This window comes from Lampetra planeri, chromosome 59 (genome assembly GCF_965212315.1).
Source record: "Lampetra planeri chromosome 59, kcLamPlan1.2.h2, whole genome shotgun sequence".
NCBI lineage: Eukaryota > Metazoa > Chordata > Hyperoartia > Petromyzontiformes > Petromyzontidae > Lampetra > Lampetra planeri.
The window spans coordinates 4918614-4936687 of NC_136165.1; the positions used below are offsets into that span (position 1 = coordinate 4918614).

At 52.9% G+C, this 18074-nt stretch overlaps 1 protein-coding gene across 1 annotated transcript; it reads left to right on the top strand.

The window, feature by feature from the left end:
• The first annotated feature begins 541 nt into the window (after window positions 1-541).
• Window positions 542-17844, top strand: LOC144736229 (RNA-binding protein with multiple splicing 2-like). The gene is given in 9 exon segments (XM_078618844.1): window positions 542-597; window positions 6319-6880; window positions 11902-11979; window positions 12730-12768; window positions 13320-13382; window positions 14575-14649; window positions 14651-14729; window positions 16040-16218; window positions 17749-17844. Coding segments are annotated over 8 exon segments (645 nt in total). The 5' UTR covers window positions 542-597; window positions 6319-6811; the 3' UTR covers window positions 17812-17844.
• The last annotated feature ends 230 nt before the right edge of the window (window positions 17845-18074 follow it).

An 18074-nucleotide genomic window follows, 5' to 3' on the forward strand; every position in this document is an offset into this window, starting at 1 on the left:
TCTTTCTCTGAGTCGTCCTCTCTCTATGAGTCGTCCCCTCTCTCTCTCTCTCTGAGTCGTCCTCTCTCTCTGAGTCGTCCTCTCTCTCTCTGAGTCGTCCTCTCTCTCTCTGAGTCGTCCTCTCTCTCTGAGTCGTCTTCTCTCTCTCTGAGTCGTCTTCTCTCTCTCTGAGTCGACCTCTCTCTCTGAGTCATCCTCTCTCTGTCTCTGAGTCGTCCTCTCTCTCTTTGAGTCGTCCTCTCTCTCTCCCTAAGTCGTCCTCTCACAGATGCTCAGTCGGGACACGGGGGTCAGCACGTGACAACAACAGCAGTGGCACAATCGACACAAACACGATCGCAGTGCAAAGGAGAGGAAACAACAGCAGCAGCAGGGTGGAGATTCATCTGAAGATCTCTGAACCATCAATTGGCGGGTTACCCCCCCGTGCCCCCCCCGTGCCCCCCGCCTTCCTCCCCCCTCCCCCCGTGCCCACCCCGCCCCGAACCCGCCCCCCGTGCCCCCCCCCGGGCGTGACGTGCGCGCTCCGCCTCGAGTCGGGAGTCTCCGCCGCTCACTTCGGCACGAGAAGCGCCACGCGCTCACACGCAGACAGGGGTACGTCTCACCACCATCACCATCATCACCATCACTCATCATTACCATCACCATCATCACCATCATTACCATCACTCATCATCACCATCATTACTCTCACTCATCATTACCATCACCATCACCACCATCACTACCATCATCACCACCATCACCACCACCATCACCACCATCACCATCATCACCACCATCACCATCATCACTCATCACCATCACCTCCATCATCACCATCACCATAATCACCACTACCATCACCATCATCATCACCATCATCACTCATCACCACCATCATCATCATCACCATCACCACCATCACCACCATCACCACCACCATCATCACCATCACCACCATCACCACCATCATCACCACCATCACCACCACTACCACCACCATCATCACCACCATCACCACCATCACCATCATCACCATCACCACCATCACCATCATCACCATCACCATGATAATGTAGTAGTAACTAGTAGTAGTAACTACATTATCAGTGGCGTAGTAACTACATTATCAGTGACGTAGTAACTTCGTTATCAGTGGTGTAGTAACTTCGTTATCAGTGGTGTAGTAACTTCGTTATCAGTGGTGTTGTAACTACGTTATCAGTGGTGTGGTAACTACGTTATCAGTGGTGTGGTAACTACATTATCAGTGGTGTGGTAACTACATTATCAGTGGTGTGGTAACTACATTATCAGTGGTGTAGTAACTACATTATCAGTGGTGTAGTCACTACATTATCAGTGGTGTAGTCACTACATTATCAGTGGCGTAGTCACTACATTATCAGTGGCGTAGTCACTACATTATCAGTGGCGTAGTCACTACATTATCAGTGGCGTAGTCACTACATTATCAGTGGTGTAGTAACTACATTATCAGTGGCGTAGTCACTACATTATCAGTGGCGTAGTAACTACATTATCAGTGGCGTAGTCACTACATTATCAGCGGCGTAGTCACTACATTATCAGTGGTGTAGTCACTACATTATCAGTGGCGTAGTCACTACATTATCAGTGGCGTAGTCACTACATTATCAGTGGCGTAGTCACTACATTATCAGTGGTGTAGTCACTACATTATCAGTGGCGTAGTCACTACATTATCAGTGGTGTAGTCACTACATTATCAGTGGCGTAGTCACTACATTATCAGTGGTGTAGTCACTACATTATCAGTGGCGTAGTCACTACATTATCAGTGGCGTAGTAACCACATTATCAGTGGTGTAGTCACTACATTATCAGTGGTGTAGTCACTACATTATCAGTGGCGTAGTAACTACATTATCAGTGGCGTAGTAACCACATTATCAGTGGTGTAGTCACTACATTATCAGTGGCGTAGTAACTACATTATCAGTGGTGTAGTAACTACATTATCAGTGGTGTAGTAACTACATTATCAGTGGTGTAGTAACTACATTATCAGTGGTGTAGTAACTACATTATCAGTGGTGTAGTAACTACATTATCAGTGGTGTAGTCACTACATTATCAGTGGTGTAGTCACTACATTATCAGTGGTGTAGTAACTACATTATCAGTGGTGTAGTAACTACATTATCAGTGGTGTAGTAACTACATTATCAGTGGTGTAGTAACTACATTATCAGTGGTGTAGTCACTACATTATCAGTGGCGTAGTAACTACATTATCAGTGGTGTAGTCACTACATTATCAGTGGCGTAGTAACTACATTATCAGTGGCGTAGTAACTACATTATCAGTGGCGTAGTCACTACATTATCAGTGGTGTAGTCACTACATTATCAGTGGTGTAGTCACTACATTATCAGTGGCGTAGTAACTACATTATCAGTGGCGTAGTAACTACATTATCAGTGGCGTAGTAACCACATTATCAGTGGTGTAGTCACTACATTATCAGTGGCGTAGTAACCACATTATCAGTGGTGTAGTCACTACATTATCAGTGGTGTAGTCACTACATTATCAGTGGTGTAGTCACTACATTATCAGTGGCGTAGTAACTACATTATCAGTGGCGTAGTAACCACATTATCAGTGGTGTAGTCACTACATTATCAGTGGTGTAGTAACTACATTATCAGTGGTGTAGTCACTACATTATCAGTGGCGTAGTCACTACATTATCAGTGGTGTAGTAACTACATTATCAGTGGTGTAGTAACTACATTATCAGTGGCGTAGTCACTACATTATCAGTGGCGTGGTCACTACATTATCAGTGGTGTAGTCACTACATTATCAGTGGCGTAGTCACTACATTATCAGTGGCGTAGTAACTACATTATCAGTGGTGTAGTCACTACATTATCAGTGGTGTAGTAACTACATTATCAGTGGCGTAGTAACTACATTATCAGTGGCGTAGTAACTACATTATCAGTGGTGTAGTCACTACATTATCAGTGGTGTAGTAACTACATTATCAGTGGTGTAGTAACTACATTATCAGCGGCGTAGTAACTACATTATCAGTGGTGTAGTAACTACATTATCAGTGGCGTAGTCACTACATTATCAGTGGCGTAGTAACTACATTATCAGTGGTGTAGTCACTACATTATCAGTGGCGTAGTCACTCCATTATCAGTGGCGTAGTCACTACATTATCAGTGGTGTAGTCACTACATTATCAGTGGTGTAGTCACTACATTATCAGTGGCGTAGTCACTACATTATCAGTGGCGTAGTCACTACATTATCAGTGGCGTAGTCACTACATTATCAGTGGTGTAGTAACTACATTATCAGTGGCGTAGTCACTACATTATCAGTGGCGTAGTAACTACATTATCAGTGGTGTAGTCACTACATTATCAGTGGCGTAGTCACTACATTATCAGTGGCGTAGTCACTACATTATCAGTGGTGTAGTCACTACATTATCAGTGGTGTAGTAACTACATTATCAGTGGTGTAGTCACTACATTATCAGTGGCGTAGTAACTACATTATCAGTGGTGTAGTCACTACATTATCAGTGGTGTAGTCACTACATTATCAGTGGCGTAGTCACTACATTATCAGTGGTGTAGTCACTACATTATCAGTGGTGTAGTAACTACATTATCAGTGGTGTAGTAACTACATTATCAGTGGTGTAGTAACTACATTATCAGTGGTGTAGTAACTACATTATCAGTGGTGTAGTAACTACATTATCAGTGGTGTAGTAACTACATTATCAGTGGCGTAGTAACTACATTATCAGTGGTGTAGTAACTACATTATCAGTGGCGTAGTAACTACATTATCAGTGGTGTAGTAACTACATTATCAGTGGTGTAGTAACTACATTATCAGTGGTGTAGTAACTACATTATCAGTGGTGTAGTAACTACATTATCAGTGGTGTAGTCACTACATTATCAGTAGTGTAGTCACTACATTATCAGTGGCGTAGTAACTACATTATCAGTGGTGTAGTCACTACATTATCAGTAGTGTAGTCACTACATTATCAGTGGTGTAGTAACTACATTATCAGTGGTGTAGTCACTACATTATCAGTAGTGTAGTAACTACATTATCAGTGGTGTAGTAACTACATTATCAGTGGTGTAGTCACTACATTATCAGTGGTGTGGTAACTACGTTATCAGTGGTGTAGTAACTACATTATCAGTGGTGTAGTAACTACATTATCAGTGGTGTGGTAACTACATTATCAGTGGTGTGGTAACTTCGTTATCTTCATTTCGAGGGGAGGAATGAGCTCTGCTCTGTGTCTCCTCTGAAGTCGACGTGTGATTAGTTCTCTCTCTGAGTCGTCTTGAAATGTTCACGTTAGTCTGCACTTCCACTGACCAATCATTCCAATGTAGACACTATGGCATGTCTGTAGGCGGATGTATTTATGGATGTGTGTGTGTGTGTCCATACGACCACGTGTGCCGTGCCGGCCTTCATAGGTGATCGCTAACAGCACTTGCCCCAGCAGTCGGTTGTCTTGTGTGTCCTTCATGTCGATGTATATGTGTGTGTATATATGTGTATATATGTGTGTGCGTGCGTGTGTGTATGTGTCCATGTATATGTATGTCTATGTATATGTGTGTCTATGCATGTGTGTATGTATACATATATGTGTGTATATATGAGTGTGTATGTGTGTCTATGTATATGTGTGTCTGTATATACAGTATGAGTGTGTGTGTATGTCTATGTATATGTGTGTCTATGTATATGTGTGTCTGTATATATGAGTATGTGTATGTATATGTGTGTCTATGTATATGTCTATGTGTGTATGTCTATGTGTCTATGTATATGTGTGTATGTCTTTGTAAATGTGTGTCTCTGTATATGTATGTATATGTATGTCGATGTATATGTGTGTCTATGTATATGTCTATGTGTGTATGTCTATGTGTGTCTCTGTATATGTGTGTATATGTATATGTGTCTATGTATATGTGTGCATGTGTCTATTTGAGTGTGTATGTGAGGAGCGCTACGAACCCGTCAGAGCCGAGTTCGATTCCCGCTCACGGCCACCACCACCGGTGACGATTATCTAAACCGGTCCTGGGCCTCCCCTAGGTCAACTCAGCCCCAAATGAGCACCTGTTGCGATGTGTAGTAAACATCGCCACTGGGGAGACAAAGGCGGCCGGGCGTGCGTGGTGCTGGCCACCCACCCCCTCGTGTTCCACGGTGCCGGCCTTCGTAGGTGCTGCTACTCGCTAACAGCACTTGCCCCGACACTCTGTAACAGGCTATCCGGCAGGGTTCTTTGTCTTTATCTTTGGCTGTGGTGTTGATGCGACTGAGATCAGTCGACCTGTCGACTTGTGTGTGACCAGCTAAGAATGTTCTAACGGACCAGGATAAAACTAGTTTTAGCGGACCAGGCGTCAGGCCCACTGGGCTACGTAACTTTACTTTTCAGAAGCAGGTGAGAGCACAACGAAGTGGCTTCATCATCATCATCACGTGAACACTTAGAGCGGCCGCATACTTAAAATGTGTGAGGTCGATTCTAAATGTGGAGGGGAAAACCGGAGGACTCTGAGATTTAAAAAAGATCCACGCGACCACGGTGAGAGAGAGACACGCAGACTCCAAATATACAGCAGCAGGAGTCTGAGTCGGGATTGAACCCACGACCTCCTGTATACCAGGCGAGGTAGTTAACATCTCATAGCCACCGTGATGATGAGAGAGAGAGAGAGACACGCAGACTCCAAATACACAGCAGGAGTCTGGGTCAGGATTTAACCCACCACCTCCTGTAGACCAGGCGAGGGAGTGAACATCCCCTAGCCACCGTGATGATGATGAGAGAGAGAGACACGCAAACTCCAAATACACAGCAGGAGTCTGGGTCGGGATTGAACCCACGACCTCCTGTAGACCAGGCGAGGGAGTGAACATCTCCTCGCCACCGTGGTGTCCTCAAGGGCCTCCTGAGAGCCTCTTTTAGCACGAGGAGACGCCCTGGGGCGTTGATGTGACTGCTCGTGCGGAGTGGTGCGAGACTACTGCTGCCGCTCTTGTCAATGTCATCATTGTGATGTGCCGTTTTAGTCAGCTCATAGTCGACAATAGGTTGACAGTCAACAGCTCATCGAGTGATAAAACCGCGTGATAGTGACGTACAATGAGGCGGTGGCGTTAGATGAGATGTCATGATTGCGATCAGTGATTACAGAATGGTTCATCGTTACGTGATTGGTGATCGTGCTAACGCGCTACGTGCGCTTACGTTTCTGTCACAGAAACATCATCACCGGGCACCCATCACACGACATCACCACCACCACCACCATCATCACCACAGACACCGCTGGCATCACCACCATCATCACCACAGACACCGCTGGCATCACCACCATCATCACCACCACAGACAATCACCATCACCATTATCATCCACACCAAAATCATCATCTCCACCATCATCATCTCCACCATCATCATCTCCACCATCATCATCTCCACCATCATCATTTCCACCATCATCAACCCGACCAAGATGACCACCACCACCATCATATAAACAACAGGACACTAAACAATCATCGTGATCACATAGAGACGACTATCACCCTATTACCACCATCACCACCATCCTCCAATCACTACCACCACCATCACCACCACCCCATCAGCACCACCACGATCACCACGACCACCACGACCACCACTACCACCACCACCACGACCACCACCACCACGACCACCACCACCACGACTGCCATCGTCACCGCCATGAACGTCGTCTCCGCGGTGGTGGAAGCGGCGGCGGCCTCGCAGCTCGAGGAGGAGGTGAGACTCCGGGTAAGGGCGGGGGGCGGGGGGGCGGGGCGGGGGGCAGCGGGTAACGAGGCGCAGCCCCTGCAAGTGCCCTGGCTCGTGCCGCTGCTGGCGGATGAGCCTCTGGGCGGGTATTTTTGGCCTACTCTTCCACTGCTGGCCAATAACCACAATACCTCCGGAGTGGTTGCGGCAGCCACACTTGGCCCCACCACACAGAGACAGACACACAAAGGCGGCCGGGAGTGGTTCTTGTTTGACGCTCCGGCCCCGCTTAATAGGTGCTCGCTAACAGCACGTGTCCCGAACGCGCTGCTCTGTGGTCGGTGTGAAGGCGACAACGAAGGGAGATTTAATAATTGTATTTTTACCCTTCTATCTGGCAACAAAGAAGGGAGATTTATTTAGTTCCACTTAGCCTCTCGGGTTGAAGCAACGAAGCGGCGCTTACGAAAATAAATATATTAAGCCGTGATGGTAACGGCAATAAATAAACGCATACACGTAAATACTACACATGGGAACCCGCCGATTTGATGTAATTATCCTGCATTCCGCGGGAAAACATTTCCTAATTGCTGACGGAAGTCGGCTTCAGGGGACTTCTCTCGAGGGGTTGACACCACCACGAGGCACGCTCCACCCACTGCTGGATGAAGGGCATCTGTCCACTCGACGTGATCATCATCATCATCATCGTGATCATCATCATCATCATCGTGATCATCATCATCATCATCGCCATCATCGTGATCATCATCATCATCATCGCCATCATCGTGATCATGAAGCGCCTACGACCACACGGTACCCGCTTGATACACGTGGGCCCTGCCCGGTCTGCGCACAGCCATTATACCTCGATATACGAGGCAGTTGCCTTCAAGAAACGTTCCTCTTATCGATAATAGGGTTTTTTAAAAAATAAAATGGAAACGTGTCCAGATCTTTCCAGGATTTGTGAACTCCTCACACAATCCAGCCTGGTTACACCCAGTAAGGATCGTAGGCAGGCCAGCCTGAATGTTTCTAACCGGCGCAGAGGGGTTCACGTTTCATAGAGAAGGGAGGGAATGACTGTGACCGAGAAGACCCGAAACTTCGTGTGGAGCGACTGACCAGGTAGCTTCCATACAGCATTGCACAGCCGATGAGCAGATAATGCCGCCCGACTGATTTGGAGTAAGACCTCTGCTGTCAATCCGAAGCTGGTCATAGACATACACACATAGACAGACACACACACACATACACACACACACCTCTACATAGACACACACACATAGACATACACTCATAGACATAGACACACACACATATACATAGATATACATACACACTTATACATAGACATACACACACATGTACATATATATACAAACACATAGACATACACACACAGACATACACACTAAGACACGGACATACACAAAGACATACACATAGACACACAACAACAACCGTCATTCGCTACTAAGTGGCGGTGACGTCACCACGACGCTTGTGCCAGGCCATGTGCACCTTGAGGCCACGTGAAGTGTCGAACACCTGCTGGCAGGAGGTCACGGGGCAGACCCAGTTGCCACGGGTCGACTGACTGAGATGACCGAGATGACTGGCTGATGCATCACCTGTGCCCCCTACTGTACCAACTTGCTGTGCTTTAGCCACCCGGCGCTCCGCTCGTTGTTGTGAGCGTCGCTCCTCCGCCCTCCGTTGTTGTTGGAGGGCGACTGCCTCCAACTGCCCAGTAGCGTCCTTCACGAGCCTCCTCCACTGAGGCCGATCTTGACACCGCTGGTACCAGTCATCGGCAAGTCCACTCAGCTCCACGTCCTCCTGTACCACATCACTCCATCTCTTCTCTAGCCCGTGCCGCGCCCGTTTAGCCCCCTCGATCCGGCCGAACAGACACACACACACATAGACACACACATAGACACACACACATAGACACACACACATAGACATAGATACACACACATAGACACACACACACATAGACACACACATAGACATACACACACATATATATTTAAAAACTGGAAAATTCGGAGACAAAAGGATGTGGTGACGCGCGTGTATGAGAGTGACGCATTAATAGTCGAGTGTGGATTAATGAACGAGTGATGAATGAGTAATGAACGAGTGATGAATGTTTCATGAAGCCGGGGACCCACGGGGAAGCTCTTAGGGGGACCACGTGGTCGGCGCGGATTTCACGGCGCGGCGAGCACGGCAGAGGTGGCCCTCGGGGAGCGGTGGGGCAGCGGTTAGCGTGCTGTGTGTGGGGAGCGGTGGGGCAGCGGTTAGTGCACTGTGTGTGGGGAGCGGTGGGGCAGCGGTTAGCGCGCTGTGTGTGGGGAGCGGTGGGGCAGCGGTTAGCGCGCTGTGTGTGGGGAGCGGTGGGGCAGCGGTTAGCGCGCTGTGTGTGGGGAGCGGTGGGGCAGCGGTTAGCGTGCTGTGTGTGGGGATCGGTGGGGCAGTGGTTAGCGCGCTGTGTGTGGCGAGCGGTGGGGCAGCGGCGTTCATAGGTGCTGCTGCTACTCGCTAGCAGCACTTGCCCCCAAAGTGTGTTTGAGGCTATACGGGGGATCTTTGTCTCTGCACGTGTTTGAGTGACCCAGGTCAACTCACGCTCCTGGACATCTAAGACCAAGAGCTTCATAGTTCATCGGATTTCTCAAGTCTCAATAAAGATTCGGGTTCTAAATTGAGCGCGTTAGTCCTGGCCTCTCCAGAATCTCAATTGTATTTTTTACCCACTCAACGACTCACTCACTCACCCACCCACTCACTCACCCACCCACTCACCCACTCACTCACTCACTCACCCACCCACTCACTCACTCACCCACCCACTCACCCATCCACTCACTCACCCACCCACTCATTCACCCACTCACTCACCCACTAACTCACTCACCCACTCACTCACTCACTCACCCACTCACTCACCCACTCACTCACTCACTCACCCACCCACTCACCCACCCACTCACTCACTCACCCACCCACTCACCCACCCACCCACCCACTCACTCACTCACCCACTCACTCACCCACCCACTCACTCACTCACCCACCCACTCACCCATCCACTCATTCACCCACTCACTCACCCACTAACTCACTCACCCACTCACTCACTCACTCACCCACCCACTCACCCACCCACTCACTCACTCACCCACCCACTCACCCACCCACCCACCCACTCACTCACTCACCCACTCACTCACCCACCCACTCACTCATCCACCCACTCACTCACCCGCCCACTCACTCAGACTTTAAGCCTGGTCTCTTGGGAGCTCTCAGCCGGGTTAAAAACAAAACCAACAACATCATTATCACCGTGCCGCCTCCACAATAGCTCTACTGCCCCCCCCCACGTCCCCAGCCCCCCCAACACCCGCCCCCAACCCTTCCCCTGCCCCCCATCAAAGTAAATCTGGAGGCGAGGCTGAATCTTCACTTCTACAAACAAAACCCAACGGCGACGATCCTCAACCCCCCCCCTCCTGCGGGAGCTGCGGGGGGCTCCGTGGGGGGGGGGGGTGGTGGAGGGGGGCGGGGCCGTGGATGGGAGTGGGTAGGGGTGGGTAGGGGTGGGTAGGGGTGGTGGGTAGGGGTGGGTAGGGGTGGGTAGGGGTGGTGGGTAGGGGTGGTGGGTGGGTGGGTGGATAGGGGTGGTGGGTAGGGTTGGATAGGGAGTAGATAAGGGTGGGTGGGGGTTGGTGTGAGTAGGGGTAGGGGTGGTGGGTAGGGGTGGGTGTGGGTTGGTGTGAGTAGGGGTGGGGGTGGTGGGTAAGGGTGGTGGGTAGGGGTGGGTAGGGGGCTGGGTGGTGGGTAGGGGTGGTGGGTGGGTGGATAGGGGTGGGGGTGGTGGGTAGGGGTGGGTAGGGGTGGTGGGTAGGGGTGGGTAGGGGGCTGGGTGGTGGGTAGGGGTGGTGGGTGGGTAGATAGGGGTGGGGGTGGTGGGTAGGGGTGGGTAGGGGGCTGGGTGGTGGGTAGGGGTGGGTAGGGGTGGTGGGTAGGGGTGGGTAGGTGGATAGGGGTGGGGGTTGTGGGTAGGGGTGGATGTGGCTTATGGGTGGATTTGGTGATTGCTGCTCAAGGAGGAGTTGGAGGCGCTGCTGCTGCTGCTGAACCTGCAGCGTGCCACGAAGAGGTGGGGCCTTATACCAGCAGGCCCACCAAAACTAAGCACCTGCCAGGGTATTTTGTACCATCAGACACTCCGAATCAGTCGAGCGGGTCGCTGTCTTTGTAGAAGACGCGCACCGAGCGTAGCCAAGCGTGCTGCGTGGTGGTGGTGGTGATGGCGGTGATGGTGGTGATGGTGGTGGTGGTGATGGTGGTGGTGGTGATGGTGGTGGTGGTGATGGTGGTGGTGGTGATGGTGGTGATGGTGGTGGTGGTGGTGGTGGTAGTGGTGGTGGTGGTGCCGCCAGCCTCACCATGCCCTCTGACTGCCCCCCTTTCACCCGCTCGGCCTGCGTGGCTGCACCTTGAAACTTAAACTATCTATATTGTTTTAGTTTACCAAGGAGCCAGCTATTCAGCTCTTTCACAAATGATAAGTCAACTAACTGGCCTATCACGTGGAAATATACAGCAGCCAAATACTCTAAACGCGTATTTCTAAATGTGGAGGGGAAATCAGTGCAGAGAGAGAGAGAGACGCAAACTCCAAATATACAGCAGCAGGCGTCAGGGTCGGACCCACGAGGCCTCTTGCGCACCAGGCGAGATAGTCAACATTTCCGAGCCACCGTGGCACCCAACGTTATTCTATTGTGCCGTGTCGGCTGCAGGAGGAGGGCTGTGCGACACGGCACGCTCCACTCGCCCTGGCTGCCCACGCCAAGCTCTGCGGGCGAGTGTCGGCACTCTCACCAGGGTGCTGACACATTGAGACGTGGCCGTGACTTCTGTTAACTTTGATGAAACATAATTAGAGTTCACGAATCAGCCACGTGATCGCATCCTCCTCTCTCCTCCTCTCTCCGCCTCCCACCCCAAATCCCCCTCCCGCTCAGGTGCGCACTTTGTTCGTGAGCGGCCTGCCCATGGACATCAAACCCAGGGAGCTCTACCTGCTCTTCCGACCTTTCAAGGTGAGCCTCACTCGTAAGGAGCCTTCCCTCAAGCGACGTCAGGTGACCCAGCAGGTGACCCAGCAGGTGACTTAGCCAGGTGACTCAGCCAGGTGACTCAGCCAGGATCGGATCGTGACATTGGTGAGGCCCCCAACTCCATCAAGCTTCAGGAGGAGTGATCGAGGAATGTCTGTAGATGATTTTTCTTGTCATATCGGAATTAAATTTACAGTTTTAGAAAATCATTTTTCCCACTGCTATCTCCTTTATTTTTAAACCAAATACGTAAAACTTGAAACTTCATTTTGTTTTCGTATTTAGTGCCCCCTACCCCCTCCCCCCTCTCCTGGCAATGTGAAACCCTAAACTGTGATGACTTCATGTGGGTGAGCGAGTCGTGGGTGAGTGGGTGAGTGAGTCGTGGGTCAGTGGGTGAGTGGGTCGTGGGTGAGTGGGTCGTGGGTGAGTGGGTGAGTGAAGCGTGGGTCAGTGGGTGAGTGAGTGGCTGAGTGAGTTGTGAGTGGGTGAGTGGCTGAGTGAGTTGTGGGTGAGTGGGTGAGTGAGTGGGTGAGTGAGTCGTGGGTGAGTGACCTCTGGGGAGGAGGAGGCGGTTCATGAAGGACGCGACTGGGCACTTGGGGGACAGTCGCGTACCCGGCAGCGGAGTGATGCAGAGTGATGGGGAGTGATGGGGGGTGGTGGGGAGTGATGGGGAGTGATGGGGAGTGATGCGGAGTGATGCGCTGCCCTCCTCTGTGCTGTGTGCAGGGCTACGAGGGTTCGCTGATTAAACTCACCTCCAAACAGGTTACTCACTCACCACTCACTCTCCACTCACTCACCACTCACTCACTACTCACTCACTACTCACTCACCACTCACTCACTACTCACCACTCACTCACCTCTCACTCACCACTCAACACTCACTCACCACTCACCCACCACCCACCACTCACCACCCACCGCCCACCTCTCACTGCCCACCGCTCACCACTCACCACCCACCACTCACCACCCACCACTCACCACTCACCGCTCACCGCACCTCACCACACCTGGTCCTCGAAGCGACTCCCATGCGCAGGCTGCTGTACGGATGCTGTGCAGGAGGAATTCGCGAATGTGCGCAGTGAGCGACGGCTCCACTTCGACTTGCGACCACAACACGCGCCGACACGCCACGTCAAACACGCGCCTTGCTTAACGCGCCGCGCACCTGGGGAAACAAAGGCGGCCGGGCGTGGTCCCGTCCACGCCGTTCCGGCCTTCATCGGTGCTGCTACTCGCGAACAGCAACTTGCCCCAATGCTCTGTTTAAAGGCTACACGGGGGAACTTTGTCTTTGTCTCCGTCCAGCCGGTGGGATTCGTGATGTTCGACAGTCGATCCGAGGCGGAGATGGCCAAGAACTCGCTCAGCGTGAGTCTCACCTGGTTCAGGGTCTCACCTGGTTCAGGGTCTCACCTGGTTCAGGGTCTCACCTGGTTCAGGGTCTCACCTGGTTCAGGGTCTCACCTGGTTCAGGGTCTCACCTGGTTCAGAGTCTCACCTGGTTCAGGGTCTCACCTGGTTCAGGGTCTCACCTGGTTCAGGGTCTCACCTGGTTCAGGGTCTCACCTGGTTCAGGACCCCGCACATTCATCAATAAACAAATATCCGCTGAGGCCCCTGGATCCTGTCGCCCTGATGAGGTCCTCCTGGCAGGAGAGATGACATGAAATACATAAATCACCGAGTGCATTGGTGGCAGAGGGGGGGGGGTGTGGAGATAATTAAATAAATAATTGCTGTCGGTAGCGGCTCGTGGAGTCCATGGCTCAAGTCCTACGCGGTGACAAAAATCACAATCAGAATATTTATTTATTAGCGTAGGAGGAATCCGATGAGCTATGAAGCTCTTTTATTCACAGTCGAAGGGGCACGGGGTCAGGACGTCGTCACAACAAACGATACAAAAACACGATAGGGGGGCACAGTATATGAAAGGTAAAACAAAAATCACTTTAAAATATACAAATGTCTGAATACAACAACTTGAATGTTCTACCTTACCAGATGTGAGGCCCACTGAGCCATGAGATGATGAGTTCTCAGAAGCGACCGCGGCTGTCACAAGTGGCAGCTCAACAAAGTGGCGCCGTCATCGCGACGTGGACATTCATAGCGGCAGCCAAACACCCCTCGACACGCGTGGCGACGTCGATTCTGACTGTGAAGAGAAAACCCGGAGAGAGAGAGACACGGAGAGAGAGAGACACGGGAAGAGAGACACACGGGGAGAGAGAAAAACACGGAGAGAGAGACACGGGGAGAGAGAGACACGGGGAGAGAGAGACACGGGAAGAGAGACACACGGGGAGAGAAAGAAACACGGAGAGAGAGACACGGGGAGAGAGAGACACGGGGAGAGAGAGAGACACGGGGAGAGAGAGAGACACGGGGAGAGAGACACGGGGAGAGAGAGAGAGACACGCGCACTCCCAATACACACAGAGAGAGCAGCAGCAGCAGGAGGCGAGGGGGTCAGCATCGCCCAGCCGCCGTGGCCCCTCCCTCTGTTCCCCTTTCTCGCCCCCCCCGCCCCCCCCCCCGCCCCCCCCGCCCCCCGCAGGGAATCCGCGTTGACCCCGAGAGCCCCCAGAGCCTGAGGTTGGAGTTCGCCAGGTCCAACACGAAGATGTGCAGCAGGGGGGGGGGCAGGGGGGGGGGGCGGGGGGGCGGGGCCGCACCTCGCCCTGGCGCCGCACTTCGTCACGCGCGAGACCTGTGAGTGACCATCACGTGACCTGTGAGTGACCATCACGTGACCTGTGAGTGGCGTCACGTGACCTGTGAGTGACCATTACGTGACCTGTGAGTGGCATCACGTGACCTGTGAGTGACGTCACGTGGCCTGTGAGTGACCATCACGTGACCTGTGAGTGACCCCACGTGACCTGTGAGTGACGTCACGTGACCTGTAAGTGACCCCACGTGGCCTGTGAGTGGCATCACGTGACCTGTGAGTGACCATCACGTGACCTGTGAGTGACCCCACGTGACCTGTGAGTGACGTCACGTGACCTGTGAGTGACCCCACGTGGCCTGTGAGTGGCATCACGTGACCTGTGAGTGACCCCACGTGACCTGTGAGTGACGTCACGTGACCTGCGAGTGACGTCACGTGACCTGTGAGTGGCGTCACGTGACCTGTGAGTGACCATCACGTGACCTGCGAGCGCACGGGTGGGTCGGTCAAGACACCAGCACCACGCCCCGGCCGCCTTTGTCTCCCCAGTAGTGATGTTTGCTACAGACCACACCATGGAACTCATTTTGAGGCTGAGTCGACCTAGGCGGAGGCCCAGGGCAGGTGCAGATAATCGTCACCGGCGTTTGGTGGCGGCCGCGAGTGCGAATGGAACTCGGCGGGTCTCTGCCGGTCCGTAGCGGCAGCGCGCTAACCACCGCACCCACCACTCCCTCGACACAGACTTGTGGGGCAAGTGCTGCGAGTGTACGATGGGTCCACTCGCACGCACATGGGCGAGCATTGACACACGGCCACACGCACGCACAGCAAGCGCCATTCGCCACGAAGCGACGGTGACGTCACCACGGCGCTTGTGAGCTGTGCCAGGCTAGGTGAGGGCCGTCACGTGAAGTGTCGAAGGTTCTCCGCCAGGAGGTGACGGGACAGACCCACGTGGTTACGGTTTGACTGAGATGAATGGCGGATGCAGCACAGCACCAGCTGCGCTCCTCCCTGTGCCAACGCGCTTCCTTGTAGACACCCGCTCGTTGTGATAATAATGCGGATGCCACTGCTGATGATGATAATGATGCTGCTGATGATGATAATGATGCTGCTGATGATGATAATGATGCTGATGATGATGCTGCTGATGATGATAATGATGCTGCTGATGATGATAATGATGCTGCTGATGATGATAATGATGCTGATGATGATGCTGCTGATGATGATGCTGATGATGGTCATGATGCTGATGATTGTGCTGATGATGCTGCTGCTAATGATGATGTTGATTATGCTGCTGATGATGATGTTGATGCTGCTGCCACTGTGCGCTCAGACGAGCTGGCGGGAGCGGCGCTGCTGCCCGCGGGCCCGGACGCGTGGTCCGCGTACCACCCGGCACTGTACGCAGACGTGGGGCCCGCGGTGCCCCACGCCGCCTTCCCCCCCTCCCCCTCCTCCTCCTGCTGCTACCCCACGGCCACCGCCACGGCCTCCTCCACGCTGCACGCGCAGGTGCCGTGCCACCCTCGCTCGCCCACTCGCTCACTCACCCACACGCTCACCCACACGCTCACCCACACACTCACCCACACACTCACCCGCTCGCTCGCCCACACACTCACCCACACACTCACCCGCTCGCTCGCCCACTCGCTCACTCACCCACACACTCGCCCACACACTCACCCGCTCGCTCGCCCACACACTCACCGCTCGCTCACTCACCCACACGCTCACCCACACACTCACCCACACACGCACCCGCTCGCTCACCCGCTCGCTCACTCACCCACACGCTCACCCACATGCTCACCCGCTCGCTCGCCCACTCGCTCACTCACCCACACACGCACCCGCTCGCTCACCCGCTCGCTAACTCACTCACTTACCAATCCGCTCTCACAGAGACTCACACAGTCACCTGCTCGGTCACTCACCCGCTGTTACAGAGATATTCTCACACACTCTCCCACTCGCCCGCATGCTCACCCAATCATTGACGCACCCGCTCACCCTCTTGCTCACTCGCCCACTGTCACAGAAACTCTCTCACCCACTGACCCGCTCGTTCACCAACTCACTCACCCACACGCTCACCCACTCACCCACCCACTCTCTCGCTCCTGCGCTCCCTTGCTGCCCGCGCCTCGTCCGTGGGTTCACGTCAAGCTCGCAGGCCGGGGCGTGGTGCAGGCCGGGGCGTGGTGCAGGCCGGGGCGTGGTGCAGGCCGGGGCGTGGTGCAGGCCGGGGCGTGGTGCAGGCCGGGGCGTGGTTCCGGCCACAACACCCCCTCGTTAGCAGCAAGCACTTTCCCCAACAGTCTAAAGGCTACATGGGGGATCTTTGTCTTTTGCGTGCGCGATCTCAGCGGAGTGATACTGGAGGCTGTGTTGCCCGCACTAAAAGCCATTCCCGGATGAGAGGGAGACAGAGAGAGAGGGTGGGGGGACGGTGAGAGGCCGACCGCGTGCATTTTTAAAGCCGCGTAAAAGTTTCACAGTCGTGTTCGGCGAACTGCGAGATGATGATGATAGGAAGAGACGAAGTGTGAGGAGCTACAGTGTGTGAGTGTGGCGAGATGTTAACTACCTTGCCGGCTATGCAGAATTTAGTGGGTTCAATCCCGACCCTGACGCCTGCTGCTGTATATGTGGAGTTTGCGTGTCTCTCTCCCCGCGGTCGCTGGATTTTTCTCTGGGCCCTCCAGTTTTCCCCCCTCCACATTTAGGATCGACATCACGCGTTCAGAGTATTGGCTGCGATACATTTCAACATGATGATGATAAGCCACTTGCTTGGGCTATGATTTGTGATAGCCAAGTCACTTCTGAGAAAGAGCTACCTAGTTCAGTGGGCCTTTACCTGGTAAAATAAAAAAACATTTTATTAAAATAGTTTAGCTTGTCGTCAACATTTCTTTTACTCGAAACAAACAAAAAAGCGACCAGGCCTCTGCCAAGCGAGCTTTGTGCCACGTGGCCGTGGGGCTGACTGGACGCCATTTTCACCGCCCCGCCCCTCCACCTCCCATGACGTCACAGATGCGCTGGTTCCCGCCCATCGACGTGACGCAGCAAACCTGGAAGACTCGGCAGTTCTGCTGAGCGACTCCCACAACGATCACCGCCACCACCACCACCACCCGACGCCACCACCACCACCACCACCGCCGCCACCACCACCACCACCCCCCGACGCCACCGCCGCCGCCGCTACCACACGGTAGGGAGGTTACCGTTCACTACGTACCGGTGCAAAAGACGTTCAACATGCATACACACACGCACGTACCAGGGGCGTGCGGTCAGGGGAGGCAGGGGAGGCAGAGCCTCACCTGCCGTACTCCAATGTAAATAGCTGTTACGAA